At 40.6% G+C, this 17,095-nt stretch overlaps 1 protein-coding gene across 2 annotated transcripts in view; it reads left to right on the plus strand.

Annotated features, from left to right (window-relative positions):
- Positions 1 to 15,802, plus strand: part of ERCC8 (ERCC excision repair 8, CSA ubiquitin ligase complex subunit) — a 35,320-nt gene extending 19,518 nt beyond the window's left edge. For both annotated transcript variants that reach the window (XM_042825738.1, XM_042825739.1), the window contains 3 exons: positions 7,854 to 8,051; positions 12,137 to 12,223; positions 13,857 to 15,802. In XM_042825738.1, the coding sequence (XP_042681672.1) occupies positions 7,854 to 8,051; positions 12,137 to 12,223; positions 13,857 to 13,925 (354 nt within the window). In that variant the 3' untranslated portion in view covers positions 13,926 to 15,802. The remainder of the gene's footprint in view (positions 1 to 7,853; positions 8,052 to 12,136; positions 12,224 to 13,856) is intronic.
- The last annotated feature ends 1,293 nt before the right edge of the window (positions 15,803 to 17,095 follow it).

The following is a 17,095-nucleotide window of genomic DNA, read 5'->3' on the forward strand; positions in this document are numbered from 1 at the left end:
TGAACAAGTTGAATGAATGGCAGCATGGAGGGTGTCATGGTCAGGATTTTGGGAACTATTATTTTGGATGCACCTTTGAGAGACCAAGCTTGCTGACATCAAATGGGATCCAACTTATCAAGAGAAGCAAGAAAATACTAGCAACAAGTTGACTGGGTTTATCACCTGAGTTTGATACTAGATTTCACTGGGAAAGGAGATATACTTATCAGTGATAGGGAAGGGCTGAGGAATGCTGTCCTTTAGGAAGTAGCAGGGGAAGATCTCAGTTTCCATAGAATCATAGCATCTTTTAGGTTGGAAGGGACTCTTAAAGATTATCTAGTCCAACTCTCTTGCAATTAACAGGGACGTTTATAGTTAGATCAGGTTGCGCAGAGCCTGGTCCAGTCTAACCTTGAATGTCTCCAGGGATGGGACTTCCACCACCTCTCTGGGCAAGCTGTTCCAGTGTCCCGATATTAAAATAAATTGAAATTTAAAAAAAAAAAAAAAAACCTTTTCCTTACATAACATTTAAATCTGCCCTCTTTTGGTTTGAAACTGTTTCCTGAAAAAGCTGGCAGATGTGGTTGCCAAGCTACTCTCCATCAGACTTGGAAAGTCACAAATGTCAAAGTACCCTGTGTCTGAAATTAAAAAAAAGGAAACATCACTCCCATTTTCAAGAAAGAGAGAGAGGAAGACCCAGGAAACGACAGGGTAATGAGGCTGACATCTGTGCTTGGGAAGATAATGGAGCAGATCCTTCTGGAAGCTGTATTAAGGCACATGTAAGACGTTTAAGAGGTGATCCAATACAGCCAGGATGGCTTCATGAAAGGCAGATTGTGTCTGACCAATCTGGTGGCCTTCTACAAAGAAACAATGATATTGGTGGGGAGAAAGAAAAGGGCATCTTAAGTCATCTACCTGGACTTGTGCAGTGCCTTTGGACAGTTACGGACTTGAAGGCTAGACTGTTTGGTGGTATGAGGGTTGTGGTCAGCAGATCTATGACTAGGTGGAGGCCAGTACCCTAGGAGTCTAATGCTCTTAGTCTAATGCAACTAATGCTCTTCAACAGCTGTATCAATGACGTATGCAGTGATCATCAACTGATGACACGAAGTTGAGTGATGGAGCTGATACAGCAGAAAGGAGTGCCATTCAGAGGGACTGAACAGACTTGAAAAGGGGATCCAGGAGAACCTAATCGGGTTCAGCAAGGCCAAGTGTGAAGTTTTACACTGCATTTGAGGTAGTCTCATATATGGGAGAAGAACTCATTGAGAACAACCCTGCAGTAAAGGATTTGGGGATCCTGGTGGACACAAAAAGTGGAACATGAGCCAGCAATGGATGTTTGCAGCCTCGAAAGTCAACTGCATCCTGGGCTACATCAACAGAGAGGTAGCCAGCAGGGAGAGAGAGGTGATTGTTCCCATTATTCTGCCCTTACGAGGCCCCATCTGTGGTATTGCATCTAGACCTTGGGCCTCCAACAGCAAGAGGGATGTGGAGCTGTTAGAGTGGGTTCAGAGGAGGTCCACAAGATTAACCCAGATGGCTGTAGCAACTCTCCTACAAAGAAAAGTTGAGGGAACTGGGCTTATTTAGCTTGGAGAAGACTCCAGGGATACTTCACTGCAGCCTTCCAGTACTTGATCAGAACTTATGAACAGGAGGGACATTGACTTTTTGCATGGTCTGATAAGAGAAGAGGGAATGGCTTAAACCAAAAGAAGGCAGATTTTTGTTAGATGTTAAGAGGAGACGTGGGATCAGGGAAGCCAAGGCGCAGGCAGAACTGAACTTGGCAAGGGACGTGAAAAACAATAAGAAAACCTTCTACAGGTACATTGGCCAGAAGAGACAGGCCAAAACGGGCGTACCTACTTTGGTAAATTTAAAAGGAGAACTGGCTTCAACAGATGAAGAGAAAGCTGAGGTGCTGAATGAGTTCTTCACCTCGGTCTTCACTGGTGGCCAGGATTCTAGTCTTTTTCACGTCCCTGAGCCCTGCATCCCCAAACCTCTATGTGGGGACCAAGGAGGTAAATCCCTCCCCACTGTAAGGGCAGAGCAAGTCCGAGAGTGCCTCCTTAGACTGAATGAATACAAGTCTATGGGGCCGGATGGCGTGCATCCCAGGGTCCTGAAGGAGCTGGCTGAGGTGGTTGCCGAGCCGCTCTCCATCACATTTGAGAAGTCGTGGCTGTCAGGTGAGGTCTCGGATGACTGGAGGAAGGGTCACGTCACTCCCATATACAAGAAGGGGAGCAGGGAGGACCCGGGGAACTACAGGCCAGTGAGTCTCACCTCCGTGCCTGGGAAGATCATGGAACAGATCCTCCTGGACAACATGCTCGATCACATAAAGAATGAGCATGTGATCCGAAACAGCCAGCACGGCTTCACCAAAGGAAGGTCATGCCTAACTAATCTTGTGGCCTTCTATGATGGAGTGACAGCATTGGTGGACGAAGGGAAGGCGACTGATGTCATTTACCTGGACCTGAGCAAGGCCTTTGACATGGTCCCCCACCACATCCTCATCTCCAAATTGGAGGGAAGTGGATTTGATGGGTGGACGACCCGATGGATAAGCAATTGGTTGAAAGGCCGCAGACAGAGGGTGGTGGTCAACGGCTCCATGTCCAGGTGGAGGCCGGTAACAAGTGGTGTCCCCCAAGGGTCTGTCTTGGGACCGGTGCTCTTTAACATCTTTATTAATGACATCGATGAGGGAATTGAGTGCACCCTCAGCAAGTTTGCTGACGACACCAAGCTGAGTGGTGCGGTTGATACGGTGGAAGGAAGGGATGCCATTCAGAGGGACCTCGACAGGCTGGAGGGCTGGGCTCGGGTGAACCTAATGAGGTTCAACACGGCAAAGTGCAAGGTTTTGCATTTGGGCCGGAAGAACCCCAGGCACCCATACAGGCTGGGAGGAGTGGTCCTTGAGAGCAGCTCGGCAGAGAAGGACCTGGGGGTCCTGATGGACGAGAGACTGAACATGAGCCAGCAGTGTGCTCTGGCAGCTCGAAAGGCAAATGGGATCCTGGGCTCCATCAGGAGAGGGGTGGTCAGCGGGGACAGGGAGGTGATTGTCCCTCTCTACTCGGCTCTTGTGAGGCCCCATCTGGAGTACTGTGTCCAGGTGTGGAGCCCTCAGTACAAGAAAGACATTGAGATTTTGGAAAGGGTCCAGAGGAGGGCGACTAAGATGATCAGGGGACTGGAGCACCTCCCCTGTGAGGACAGGCTGAGGGAGTTGGGCTTGTTCAGCCTGGAGAAGAGAAGGCTGCAGGGTGACCTCATTGCAGCCTATCAATACCTGAAGGGAACCTACACCCATGAGGGGAGTAAACTCTTCAAAAGGGCTGACAACAGCAGGACTAGGGGAAATGGATCGAAGTTGAAGGAGGGAAGATTTAGGTTGGATGTTAGGGGGAAGTTCTATACAAGGAGAGTGGTTAGGCCCTGGAACGGGCTGCCCAGGGAGGTTGTGGATGCCCCGTCCTTGGACGTGTTCAAGGCCAGGTTGGACGGGGTCCTGGGCAACCTGATCTGAATGTGTGTGTTTGGTGGCCCTGCTAGGCAGGGGGGTTGGAACTACATGATCCTTGAGGTCCCTTCCAACCCGGGTGATTCTGTGATTCTGTTTGCTCAGAGGGTACTGCATCGCTGCACAGAGAAGTTGTGGATGCCCCATCCCTGGAGATGGTGAAGGCTAGGTTGAATGGGACCCTGAGCAGCCTGATCTAGAGGTTGGCAATCTTGCTTGTGGCAGGGAGTGGAATTACATAATCTTTAAGGTCCCTTCCACCTAAGCTGTTCTGTGATGACTCTGTGGTAATTAATAATATAACTGGGGAGAGAGAAATGTGATTTGAACATTACAAAAAATAATGAGCAATGTTTAGATGTTGGGGAAAGTTTTTACTGAGAGAGTGGAGAGGTGCTGGAACAGTTTGTCTGAGTTTGTGGATGCCCCATTCATGGAGGTGTTTAAGGCCAGGTTGGATGGGGCCCTGGGCAACCTGATTAGTATTTGATCTAGCGACTGGCAATCCTGCCTGTGGCTAGGAGTTTGGACTTAATCTCTGAGGTCCCTTCTAACCCAAGCCATTCTATGATAGTATTTTTCTTTACTCTTATAATTTTAGAGCGTGGGAGGTTCTTGAAAAGAGTTGTTGTTTTGCAGCATTATTTGTCTTCCCTTTTAAGATTGGACCTCTGTTAGGTTAGGACTCGCTCACTAAAATGGATGCATAAAACAAAGACATGTCATTCACTGCCACAGAGAAAGGAGTAGGTAATAAAATGCAACAATTTAGCATTGTTTTTAGCAATCCGCTGGCCAAAGAAGAGAATCAGTGTATGAAAGAGTGTATGCAAAGGAGAAAGTCTATGCAAGTCTATTCAAGCTGCTTCAGGTGATGCTTAGCAGCTCTTCACATTAGTTTTCTTTAGTCCAGATATCTCTTTCTGGTGGATGTCTGTTATGTCAAATATGAATAGTCCTGTATCAAAAGATACAGAATTTAATCCGTGCATAAGAATTTTCTGAGCAATACTGCAAACTTATATCTTAGTGGATTTGTCTAGCAAAATGAGTTACTTTTGAATTATACATTGCTTGTGTGCATCCTGTGTCATAAAAGGAACACAAAACACCGATTCATTGAAAATAGGAAGAATCAAATTGAAGGAGGCAAGTTTTTGCCTTTCTTTCTTAACAAATGTAAGGTTCTTAATTTAGTTGTTGTTTTAGCAGCATCCTTTTTTTTTTTTTCCTCCATTGTATCTCTAGCAGGCAGGAGCATTTATGTGGTATATATCCAGACTCACTTTCCCTTTTATAGTATATGCCTTTGTTATGAACAGTGAGATGGCTTGGGAGTTGTTGCTACAGCTGACATGCTGTGAAAAGGGCTTTAATTACTCTTCATCAGCAAAGTAATGTGTTTACCGACAGTATCTTTACAAAATGAGCAATAGGACATTCAGTAAGCCATGCATCTCACGAAAATATTCTCTCAATAGAAAATGAAAATCAACTTAGCTGTATGCTAATGAACTTATCTTTTTGTACATGTTTTTATGACAGAGATTTTTTTCTAGATTTGTTCAATGTTTCTTTCTTATGTAAGTGCTATTAGCTACAAGCATACTGTAACCATAGCATGAGCACACTCTCTTGTTGCCTGGCTCATCCTGAATGATCCTTGTATTTGCCTCAGACTTTTTGATAGAAAGCAGTCAATACAGCCAGACATCAAGGAAATATTTACGCTTTAGAATATTTGTATAGTTTTTCATATATATATATATATAAAAAAAAAAAGCTTAATGTCAAAATATTTTATTTTTTAATTATATTCCAAGAAAATGTGACGGGGAGCTATATGAGAACCTGGGGAGCTTTATGAGAATCCAGAGATCTTTACTAATGCACATACAATTTGGCATAAATGACATGCCAATCTCTTGAGGAGATCTTCCCCAGTCTGTATAACACCTGGGATTGCCCTGGCCCAAGTGCAGCACCTTGCATTTGGCCTTGTTGAACCTCATTAGGTTCTCATGGACTTCTCCAGCTTGTCCAAATCCCTCTGGATGGCTTCCCTTCTCTAATGTATGGACTGCACCACTCAGCTTGTTGTTGCCTGCAAACTTGCTGAGGGTGCACCCGATGCCATTGTCTGTGTCACTGATAAATATTTTGAAGAGCACCGGTCCCAAGACCAACCCCTGGGGGGCACCTGGTGATTGGCCTCCACCCTGACACAGAGCTGTTGATCACAAGCATTTGGCTGTGTCCAGCCAGCCAGTTCCACCAAACAGTCCATCTTTCAAATCCACACATCTCCAATTTAGAGAGAAGGATGTGGTGAGGGACCATGTCAAAAGCCTTACAGAAGTTCAGGTAGATGACATCCACCACTGTTCCCCTGTCCACTGAAGCCGTCACTCCGTCACAGAAAGCCACCAGATTGGCCAGTCACGATCTGCCGTTAGTGAAACCATGCTGGCTGTCTCAGATCACCTCTTTGTCTCATATGTGCCTTAACATATCTTCTAGAGGTATCTGCTTCATATTCTTCCCAGTCACAGAGGTGAGACTCACCAGTCTATGGTTCCCTGGGTCTTCCTTACTCCCTTTCTTAAAAATAGGAGTAATGTTTCCCTTTTTCCAGTCACCAAGGACTTTACCAGACAGCCAAGATTTTTCAAGTATGATGGAGAACAGCTTGGCAACCACATCAGCCATTTCTCTCAGAACGCTGGGATGGATATCACCCGGCCCCTTGGACATTCAATTGCATGAGGAGGTCTCAGCTTGTTCCACTGTTACAGTGGGATGGAATCTGCTTCCTACACCCACACGTAGAGGTTCAGGGCCCTGGCAGACATGGGGAGGAGTCTAATCACCTGTGAAGATGGAGGCAAAGCACTCATTGAGTACATCAGCTTTTTCTGTCTGAGGAAGCCAGCTCCCCGTTACCATCAGAGGGGGAACACTTTCCTTGGCCCGTCTCCTCCTGCCTATGTACCTTTAGAACCCCTTTTTGTTATCTTTCACATCCCTTGCCAAGTTCAGCTCCACCTATGCCTTGGCTTTCCTAATCCCGTCTCTACACATGCGGACAACAGCCCTGCATTCCTCCCAGGCTACACAACCCTTCTTTCACTTCTTGCACATTTCCCTCTTTTCTCTCAGTTCAAGCTTCGGGTCCTTGCACAGCCATGCCTGTTGCCTGCTTCTCCTGCTTGACTTCTGGGCGATGGAGAGCCACTGTGCTTTCAGAAGGGTGTCCTTAAAGAGCTGACAGCTGTGTTCTGTGCCCATGCCCTTAAAGGACTGTTTCCCCCTCAGCAGTTCCTTGAGCAGCCAAACTTTGCTCTCTTAAAGCACAGGGTCCTGACTCTGCTTTTTGACAGTCCTGCATTACTGGAGATCACAAACTCCACCAGTACACGGTCACTGCAGCCCAGGCTGCCTTCAGCCTTAGCCTTTCTAATGCTCTCCTCTGCATTGGTGAGCACCACGTCCAGTAAGGCTTCACCTCAGGTCGGGTGGGTCAGTTTTTGTTTAATATGCGGACTAAAGACTTGCACTGAACTCCATGGATTTTAAGTATAATTATGACATGAATACACTACCAATTCTCTTTATTCTTCCTCTTAAAATTGTGAATGAAATTGTGTCTAAGCCAGAAGTTATTGTGGACTGTAAGAAACATTGTTACTACTTCTTTCTGTTTCTATTTGAAAACTAGTATTTAGAAGTGATGTATTGATTTCTTTTTTCCTGTGCATGGCATATTTTAAGAGCTCGATAGGACAGTGTGATTGCCACATATTAAAGTAGGTTCTTAAAGCTGTAAATTTAAATTTGCACTTGATGGAACCTAAGAAAGCACAATGTATATGTTGTTTATAATTGTATACCATTGTATAAGTCTAACAGTGTGCCTATATGACAGAAAATGATTACGTTGGGTTATCTAGGAATGCGCTTAAGGAGGTAATTCCTGAACCAATTTTAATTTTGGTGATAGTTTGGCTACTAAGTGTAGATTCAGCATATAACCTTTGCAGATTCTGCCTCCAAGAGCTAAATTTCTGATTTATAGTTGTTACTAAGGAGAGTATGAAATTTAATGAACAGGAAGAAGTGATTCTCTTGATACATACCAGTAACTGCAAAGACTTGTGTAACTCTCAGGAATTATATTAGCATTATGAAACTTACTTTATGTATTTTACCAGATTAATGAAGAAACAAAATTGCCCTTTCTATGTAAAGTTATTTCCTGTGTTTTTACTTAAGAACTAACAACATAATTTTTTTTGTTTTGCAGGTTAACTATGGCAAAGTCTGTAATGAAAGTAGAAAAGGACTTAAATTCAGCGTCTCTTGTGGCTGTAGTCCAGAGTTTGCCTTTGTCCCGTATAAAACTACCATTGCTGTTTATACAATTTTCTCAGGAGAATTGATAACTATGCTTCGAGGTCATTATAATACTGTTGACTGCTGTGTATTTCAACCTAACTTTCAGGTAAGTAAAGTATTGATGACAACTCTGAAGTATTTAAGCAGGAAATTTTTTACTGAGAAGGCGATGAGGCTCTGGCACAGCTGCCCAGAGAGGCTGTGGATGCCACATCGATGGAGGTGTTCAGGGCCAGGTTGGATGGGGCCCCGGGCGGCCTGAACTGGTGGGTGGCCATGCTGTCCACAGCACGGGGGTTGGAACTCGATCTGTAAGTACCTTTCAACCAAAGCCATTTTGTCATTGCCAAAACATACGCACAAAAAGAGAGAGATTTTCAGGGAAGTACTTTAATCAAAAAGTTTGACAAAACAGGTAGTTCTGTGGCCTGTGTGCCAAGTGAAAAAAGTTTGGTAAAATTCTTCTTTGTAGCAGTACAGTATGTACTTTGTGCATTGGATTCCTTCAGCTACTCATTTCCTTTCACACAGGTTACTTTTCAATATACCTAGAATAATTTTTGTCATTGTATTGTCATTACTAAATTGTTTGCGTTAAGGCTTTTTCCTGTTTTCTGTAAGAGTGTAGGTGAGGTATTTGTCTTTCTTTGAAACAGCTAAGAATAGTAACTGTAAGAAAGAGTACACCTTCTTGAAGCGCATTGAAATTGAAGTGTTAGTATTGCTTGTAGTACTGAGCAACCTCTTTAAGTACATGGCTAGAATAATCTTGCTCAAACACCAATAGTTATAACCATCACTGGATCTGTAACAGTTTAGATACACTTGCTGAGAACATGATGAGCTTAGTAAGTGAATCCGAGCATGTTTCACGTAAGAAATAGCATAGCATTACAAGGATTTGTGGCTTCAGCAGACTTTTTTCCTTGCACACTTTTCCTTTCCTGCTATAGTATATTATTCCCTCATCATTAAAGACTTAAGAGTCACAAAGCCTAATTTGTCATGTGATATTTTACAAATTGTTTATGCTGTTGTGCCATGAGCAGTGTAGAGACTGCGGATTTTAAGTCTGTTATATACTTACCTTCAAGTGTTGAGCACAGCACCTTATCTTCCAGGTCCTCCTTTCTAGTCTTATGTTTCTAAAATATCCAGCAGAAATATTTGAGTCAGAAAGGGCAATTATTATCTGTTTGTGACTCATTTACAGGTGAAAAATATAGCTGATGATCAACAGCTTTCTTACGTTTTAGCACATGTGAAATTCGTGTGCACTGTATAGTTTCTACAGTTTCCACCTAGTACTGGATCTCTGTTAGCATTTTCTTCATTCTATTCATAATATTCTTTCAAGCTTCTTTGCTATCTTTAAACTTTTTGGATGATTTTTCATACCCACCGCTAAATCTCATCTTCAGTTTTTCTTAATATTTTTTCAGAATTGTGTAAAAAATATTATCCCAGATAACCATGCAGCTGTTTGGAATCCAGTGGTGTTAGTCTTTGTCTATTCTTATTAGGCCCAAATTAATTAGCAGGTTTGTGTTTGAGATACCATGGTGACCTGTCTCCACAGAGTGGCATGAGATTTAGTTAATGTATGTATATGTCCCTTTTGAGATCTTGGGAATAGAGCCATAAAATCCATATTATTGTTGGCCTAAATTTTTCTTACGTAAATCTCTCTGTGAAGTTAATAAGATGTTAGTCTGCTTGAGTAATAAGAACTGTAGAATTTAGCTTATTAAAAGAGCCATTAATCTTATAAGAGTAGGTAATTTCAAGGGTGGTGTGGAAAAGGAAATACTCATTGTGAAATCTTTAAGATGCTGTTTACTGTTGAACTGAGTATGCTGGATATCACTGCATGACGTTAACTGCTTAAAATAATCTATGTAAACAAACAAGACCTACGTTTTTCTTTCAGAAAAAGAAATGAAATTAAGCCCCACACACAAATAACATGCCATAAAATATTAGCCACACCTCAGGAGCTAGTGTTGTTTGAAATTAGAGCTACTTGTATTTTTCAGGAAATGCCAGTGACACCAGCAAAGGAATTTGGCAAATGTAGTTGTAGGCAACACATAAAGATAACTAAAATTTAGGGTAGGTCTTATCTACAATCTTTCCTCAGAGTTTGAAAGCATAATATAGAAATATTATGCTATACTGTAACATAAACAATGCAGGAGCCTTACCCACTGTCTCTTCTTTTGACTGACTTCAGGTGTGAGTCAGCATTTCAGGCTGTAATAATTAATTGTGTTAGTCCAGTGCAGCATATTACCTGAAGAAATGTCACAAATATTAATACAGATTAAGTAGAAGTATGCTGATGCCGCCATTACATTCCTTACAAGGAGGAATGTGCAGTTGTGAGGAGTTGCTTGTTTTAAAACTCAAATGATATCCCGCATCCTGCCAGGGACAGGATGCTTGAGTAGAGTACTGCTGACAGGATGAAGTGAGGTTTGACCCATGCCTTGGTGTAACTTAGATCTGTCATCTTCTTCTAGGCAAGATAATTAGAATAATAAATTAGATAATAAATCAGTTTATCAGTCATAAAACTATGAACTCTAATCTTGCGTGTCTTTTGTGCATGAGTAACTGGGAGCAGTTTTATGGAAGTAGGGAGCTTATAAAAAAAGGTGGACTGACTTTTTGCGTAGATAGGACAAGGAGAAATGGCTTTAAGCTGAAAGAGTGGAGATGTAGATTAGATATTTGTAGGAATTTCTTTACTCAGAGGCAGTGAAGCACTGTCACAGGCTGCCCAGAGAAGCTGTGGGTGCCCCATCCCTGTAGGTATTCAAGGCAAGGTTGGATGGTGCTTTGGATAGCCTGAGCTGGTGGGGAGCAGCCCTGCCCATTGCAGGGGTTGGAACTGGGTGAAATCTAAGGTCTCTTCCAGCCCAAGTTCTTCTCTGATACTTGAGAAGTGTATCAGTTCACTTGGAAAAGATTACCCATCAAAGTGGGTATCTATTCCTCTAAGTGCCTTCTAAGCATTAAGTTTTTGCACCATCAGTGTATTTCACGTGGTTCTAGAATTACATCTACATAATACAGAAGGAGACTTTCTGCAAAGGTGTATCTCTAATAATTTATTGAACTTACATTGAATCAATTTACTATAATTATGCACATACGCACAGTTACCAGTTTAAGTCAGCACATTTAAAGACTTCTATGTTGTCAGTTTGAATACAGAAAAATTACATTGTACGTCTCACTTGTGCAGTTTAAACACAGGGGCCATATTTGAGTGTTGTCAGATACTTTATGTAAGAAGCAGCAGTGTGTTTCAAGATTTAAGGCATATGAGAGAATCGGCACATTGGCTCATTTAGAAAAGAGAAGCATTATTATTGCAAAGTTTACTGTGAAGTTTGTGCATTATTTCTCATTAACAAAACATCCTCAGTTTAAAGTGGCAGAAAAGTCTATATTTCCTTAATAACTAAGAAAATGAAGCTGTATTTGATTGTTTGCTGTTCCATGCAGAAGCTGTTTGCTTCCATGTGTTTGCAGGATGCCTTGCACAATGGAATCTCGGTTCTTAGTCATTACCATAATAAATAAGGCTATTTATATTAAAAATAATAAATCAGTCTTTCTGATCTCTCTGTCTTCCCAGCAGGATACAGTTCTTTATTTGTTCTTTTCCTTTACCCTAGGCATACTAAAACTATGTTTACTTAGTATTTCTTTACTCCATACTTAGACTCTCTTCTAACATGTGTCTGAGTAGATGACTGTAGCCTGACTCATATTTTTTAATTAAAAAAAAATAGTTTTTCCTTTTTCTTTCTTGCATCTCCACTGACAATCTTTTAAGCTTTTTGACTTTTAAAATACATTTCTCTTCAGTACACATGAAAGAGGGAAGAAGATGAGAAGATAAGTGCTTTTAGGCAATGAAGTATGTTTAAATATCAGTAGTAGTATGTTGGTGAGTAGTCTGGGGAGAATACATAAACATTCTTTTTGCTTAGCATATTTTTTAAAAATACTATTTGTTAAGATTATATTAGAACTAGAAATAATGCATTTGTAATGCATAATTTGAAATAATGCATAAATAATGTATTTAAAAATAAATATTCCGTGCACTTTTTTCCCCAACATCATTCACTATCCAGCATATTTCTACATGAGTCATTTTTACTTGCTTTCTTAAAGGAACTTTATAGTGGTAGCAAAGACTGCAATATCCTTGCGTGGATACCAGCTCTTCGAGAGCCAGTTCTTGATGATGTTTCAGAGAAGGTAATTAATATTTTTTTCAGTTTGAACTGTTCTTTTTATGGCTGTTGTACTTGGGTGGGAAATAGTTACATATGAAATAATAGTTCCATTATCAGGATTTTTACCAGCTGCTGATTTGGAGGAGAATCAATGGTTGTTTTGGTACAGTCTTCTAGTTGCTGTGAGGTTTTGAGAGGGTTTTTCTTTCACAGTTGCATATAACCACTTTGTAGACTTCTAGCTTCACATTTCGTTAAAAGTAGTACTTCTCATTTGGCTATCGTCTCACAATTTCCACTTCAGGTTCCTTACTTTCACACCAAATATTTATGATGCAGGAATATTACAAACAAAAACAAAAACAAACAAAAAAAACCTTCTAAACAAGCAAACTTTAATAACTAAGGGAAGACATTTATTTGGGCTATTTCAGGAAGATTCATCGATAATGTTTTCTAAGAAAGCATGTTTTTCCTCTTAGTACTAGAGCTGAGCCATAAAAATGATCCTTGCAGTTTGAAGTGGGGAGAAATTTGTAGATTTTGAGGAACTGAAACAGAATCAGTCTGGCAAACTGTACTTCTGTTAAAGAAATCAAGTTTCTACTGTGTCTTTTTTTGCTCATTTTGCTATGTTCTTGCTTACAGCATACAAAAATTCCAATTTTAAAGTTATGAAATGTTTCATTTGTGGGAATGATCAGAGTTGAAGCAGTTTTGTGATGTTTGCTTCATTTAGAAGCGTAGATTATTTCAAAACTATCCTACATTTTAGCAAATTTTTTAAAGTAGCTTCAGAAGTTGGATAACCTAAAGCCAAAATGTGCTCAACTGACCTGAGGTGAAAACTTTTGCTTTAGCTAACAATTTTGCTGTGAGTTAATTATTTTTTTCTCTGTGCAAAACAAAACAGCAACAGCAGAAACAACCACAGCAAAACATTGTTTGCCCAGCTGTGGCTGTAAGTGCTGTTTGAAGTTTGACATTACGGAGGTATTTTCTTAAACTGCAGCTGCTGTTTGCAAAGTTGGTAAGTCAGCACTGCCTCTGAAAGAAACAGTTCTGCTCCCTACTTCTCTGACACTAGTTACTATTATTTCTCACGTTCTAGAACAGACATTGAATTTCCCTTAACGGTCAAAATAAGACCCCAGGATGGAATTAAACAAGGAAAACTGTTTTACCCAGAGTCAGAACTATGATTCAGTGCAACGCATGGCTGCACAAACTCTCAAGCTGAAGTGAGAACTAGTTATTAGATGTAAACAGAGGCCAAATTTACTTGAGAGTGTGCTGCTAGGTTATTCTAGGCCAGTGAATTTCTGACTTAAAAACTATTGACATAAAACAAACACAGTATCTATATGTCATAATTTAAATTCAGAAATATGTTAATTTCCAGTCAGTACTCCAGATCTTTTGGCTAAAGTGGAAATTAAACCGAGTACTGTTTCTTCTTCTAGCTTGTCTTGTCTGTATTGTCTTGTCTCTAATCAGTAGAATGGCCAAAGAGTTCTGTAAGAAAATCCATTAACCATGAGAGAGACAAGATAGTCTGCAGATAGATAGTAATTTAAGAAATGCCTTTAGCACTGCACTTATTTGATTTGATTTTTAATTAAGCCAACCACTGAGAGGATTTTTATTTTCTTTAGTCTCTGTGTCGGCAGCACTTAAATCCAGCGTATGAAGATGCGTGGAGCAGCAGTGATGGCGAAGACTGAATTTCAATTACGTGCTGATACAACATTGACATTCAGGCACTGCATTCAAGGACTTTATCTGCAGAAGTGGATATTGGTAGATTTATTGTGACGGGATTCCTGATACTATTCTCTTAAAGCAGAGTCAGAAACGAGATTCTACTTCTTTCTTGTCTTCTTTCTTCCCTGTTACCCTTACCTCTAAAGATTTACTTTTTATGCTTTTTTTAAAAGATACTTTCCTTTACCCACTGGTCTTCTTTTTTCAGTATTGAACAACTGATAAAGGAAAATTTAAATCCCTTGGGACCAGTTAGCATTGCATTGTGGTATCACTAATACATAAAGAGGTAACCCCTCATTTCAGAGAGATGATACAGAGGATTTTGCCTTAAGAAGAACTAACTCAGGGATACTTTTTTACAGTGTCTAGATGGAGGAGGCTGGGTCCATTTTCAACTGCTTATGTACTTTGGGAGCTAACAGAATTTTGTGCTGTTCTTTTAAATTTTATCAGTTCTGCAAAAGTTTCTCTAGAAATGCATTATTCAGTTCAGAAAGAGGCATAGCTGGGATCACTAATTCAGTATTTGTTTGGTGACCCCATCAGCTACTATCTTAATCTGTACTATAAAATTAAGAATAGAGGCTAGGGTTTCATTAGGGTTTTTATTGCTGCTGTTAAGAGGTTTTTAAGATCAGCAAGTAACTTCTACAAATAACTCTCACATCCCTAGCCAACATGGAGAATTCATGGACAGAGACAGACATTACATACAGTGCAAGGCAAAGAAAGGATCACATTTTAAGTTAGACACAGAAAACCTAGTCCTTCAAAACTGCTTTCTTCTGAATTTAGAGTCCTAAAGCTGGTCTGTTTTGGAAAGGAGGAGTTGTGTGGAATCACTGTCCAATCGCAGTCACTAGCTGTTGCCTGAGACATTGCATAATCACCAGTTGGGGACTTGAGTTAGGCTAGACAGAAATGCAGTTTATTCAGGAAAAAAATAAAAAAACCTTTCCAAACCAGAGGTAATGGTTGGACAACAAACTCAGACAGAAGGAAAAAAATGTTGTATATATTAATGAAAGAAAATAAGTTAATCTTTTTATGATGTGTATTGTTAGTATGATTATTATGCATATTGTAGTTAATTCGCTGTCTTTTTGTATTTAATATTTATACAAGGTAACAACTGTCAATTTTTGTATCAGTGTAGAAGCCAGAATAATGCAAAGTGAGAAGTGCACGTGTCAGGCAAATGTAATAACTAAACAAGTTTGATATGTAATCTGAATTTGCTGGTGGATACAGAAAATTTAGCTTGCCCTATTAAATCAAGCCATAAAGTGGAAAACTTCCCAGAGTTTCAGATTAAGTTAGTTTAAGGACCATGCTGCCACTTTCTGAGACTAGATGAGTGAATTTTCTAATGGTTAAAAAATGATCACTTTCATTACAGTAGTGGCTGTTCCACCTGAGAGTGAAAAACTTAGGGAACGTATTTGAGGCAAAATTACGTGTTTTGATTTTTCTTTTAAAAACTATATGCTATTAAAGAGACCTTTCTGTGTGTTATAATTGTGCTTATAATTTGTGTATGCCAACTGTAGCTCATGTATTTGGTATCTGGATTTCTGAAATGCTGCTCGGTACGTCATAGCAGAGCTAGTTAGCAAAGAATAAATCCATTATTTTTTAAATCAGTTTTCAGTTGTGTGTAACATGACCATGGATTATGTTGAATTTAGGAAAGAAATAACCCACGAAAATGCATCCTCAATCAAACGAGGCCTGTGGGGATCTTGTAATGGTGTATAGAATGGGAGAGATGTAGAAATTTGAATGATTTAAGAAGGTAAACTGTAAAGCAAACCCATAAATGACTGTTGCGTCATATTTTGTTGCTGTTTGTATTTTGTTTTTGAATGGCCTTCCTCTCTCAAAGTTCCGTTTCATAAGTTTGCAAGTTTCTTCAGGTTTGTTTTTTCTCATAAGGTGTTCAGATGCAAACATGACAAGCCTGGTAAGGAAGCTCCCATACCCTATTCTTGAAGTATTGTGCTGCTGATGCGGAAGAATGCAGAAGTGCTCCACTGTTCCCCAGTGTCCCACCATCTACAGCCATGCTTAGTGAGCGACGCTGCTTTCTGTTAGCCAATTCACAATTAAACAATTCTGTTAGAAGATGAGAATAATCAGAAATTTTCTAGCCATCCTTTTTGGACCAATAGCTCCGCTTATCAGTGCCAAAATAAATTTATTGTGCCTAATACAGTATAATATAGTTGTCCTACTGTGGGCAACTCTGTGTTTTTCCAGTTATCCAAATGCTTTCTGGGGCCTTGTCCCTGTGACTATAGTCTGAAAAACATATCCATTTAAATTTTTTTGCTTCCTACTCCTCACTTCCCTGTGCTTTGAGTGCACAGGTGTTGAGATTGGAAGGGATTCTGACAATCACCTGTATCACTTCTTACAAGCCTCCAACTCCAACTTTTAGCCACTAATAGCAAGCCTCTGGGCGTTGCATTTCACCTGTTCCGCAGTTTTATCTCTTACCTAGTCTACACTTCATCAGCTTACTTGTAAGGGTGTTTTGAAAGAGTGTCAAAAGCCTTACTGAAGTCAAGGTAAATGTAACCAACTGTTCCCCCTCATCTGCTTAGTTGGATATCGTCATAGGAGGCTGGAAGGCTGATCAGTCATGATGTCTGCTCATACAGTCATGATCATACAGTGATCAAACAGTCATGCTGACTGCTCCCAAACACTTTCTTGTTCTCATGTGTCTGGAAAAGGCTTCCAGGGCTACTTAAATTACATTGGCAGGAATGGGGATGAGGTTGACTGGCCTGCATTTGCCCTTCCTGAAGACAGGAGTGACCTTCCAGTTCTCAGAAACCTCTCTAGATTCTTATGACCTTTCCAAGATAACTGGGATTATCTTTGCAACAGTATCAGCCTACTTCCTCACCAGCAGTGGGTGCGTCCAGTCAACCACCATGGACTTGTGTAAGTATTCCCTAGCTAGCTCTTCTTTTTGTTGCAGACTTTTGATTCATTTCACAGACTTGAGATTGCTAAAGGCCAATCTAATCAGTGAAGACAGTGCCAAAGAAGTACTTTGTACCACTTTACCATGTCCTTTGTCTCCATTTCACCTGCCCACATTTTCAAGGGCCCACAC

The sequence above is a fragment of the Centrocercus urophasianus genome, unplaced genomic scaffold (assembly GCF_019232065.1).
Source record: "Centrocercus urophasianus isolate 14NV4802_14NV808 unplaced genomic scaffold, USGS_Curo_1.0 seq_25, whole genome shotgun sequence".
Classification (NCBI taxonomy): domain Eukaryota; kingdom Metazoa; phylum Chordata; class Aves; order Galliformes; family Phasianidae; genus Centrocercus; species Centrocercus urophasianus.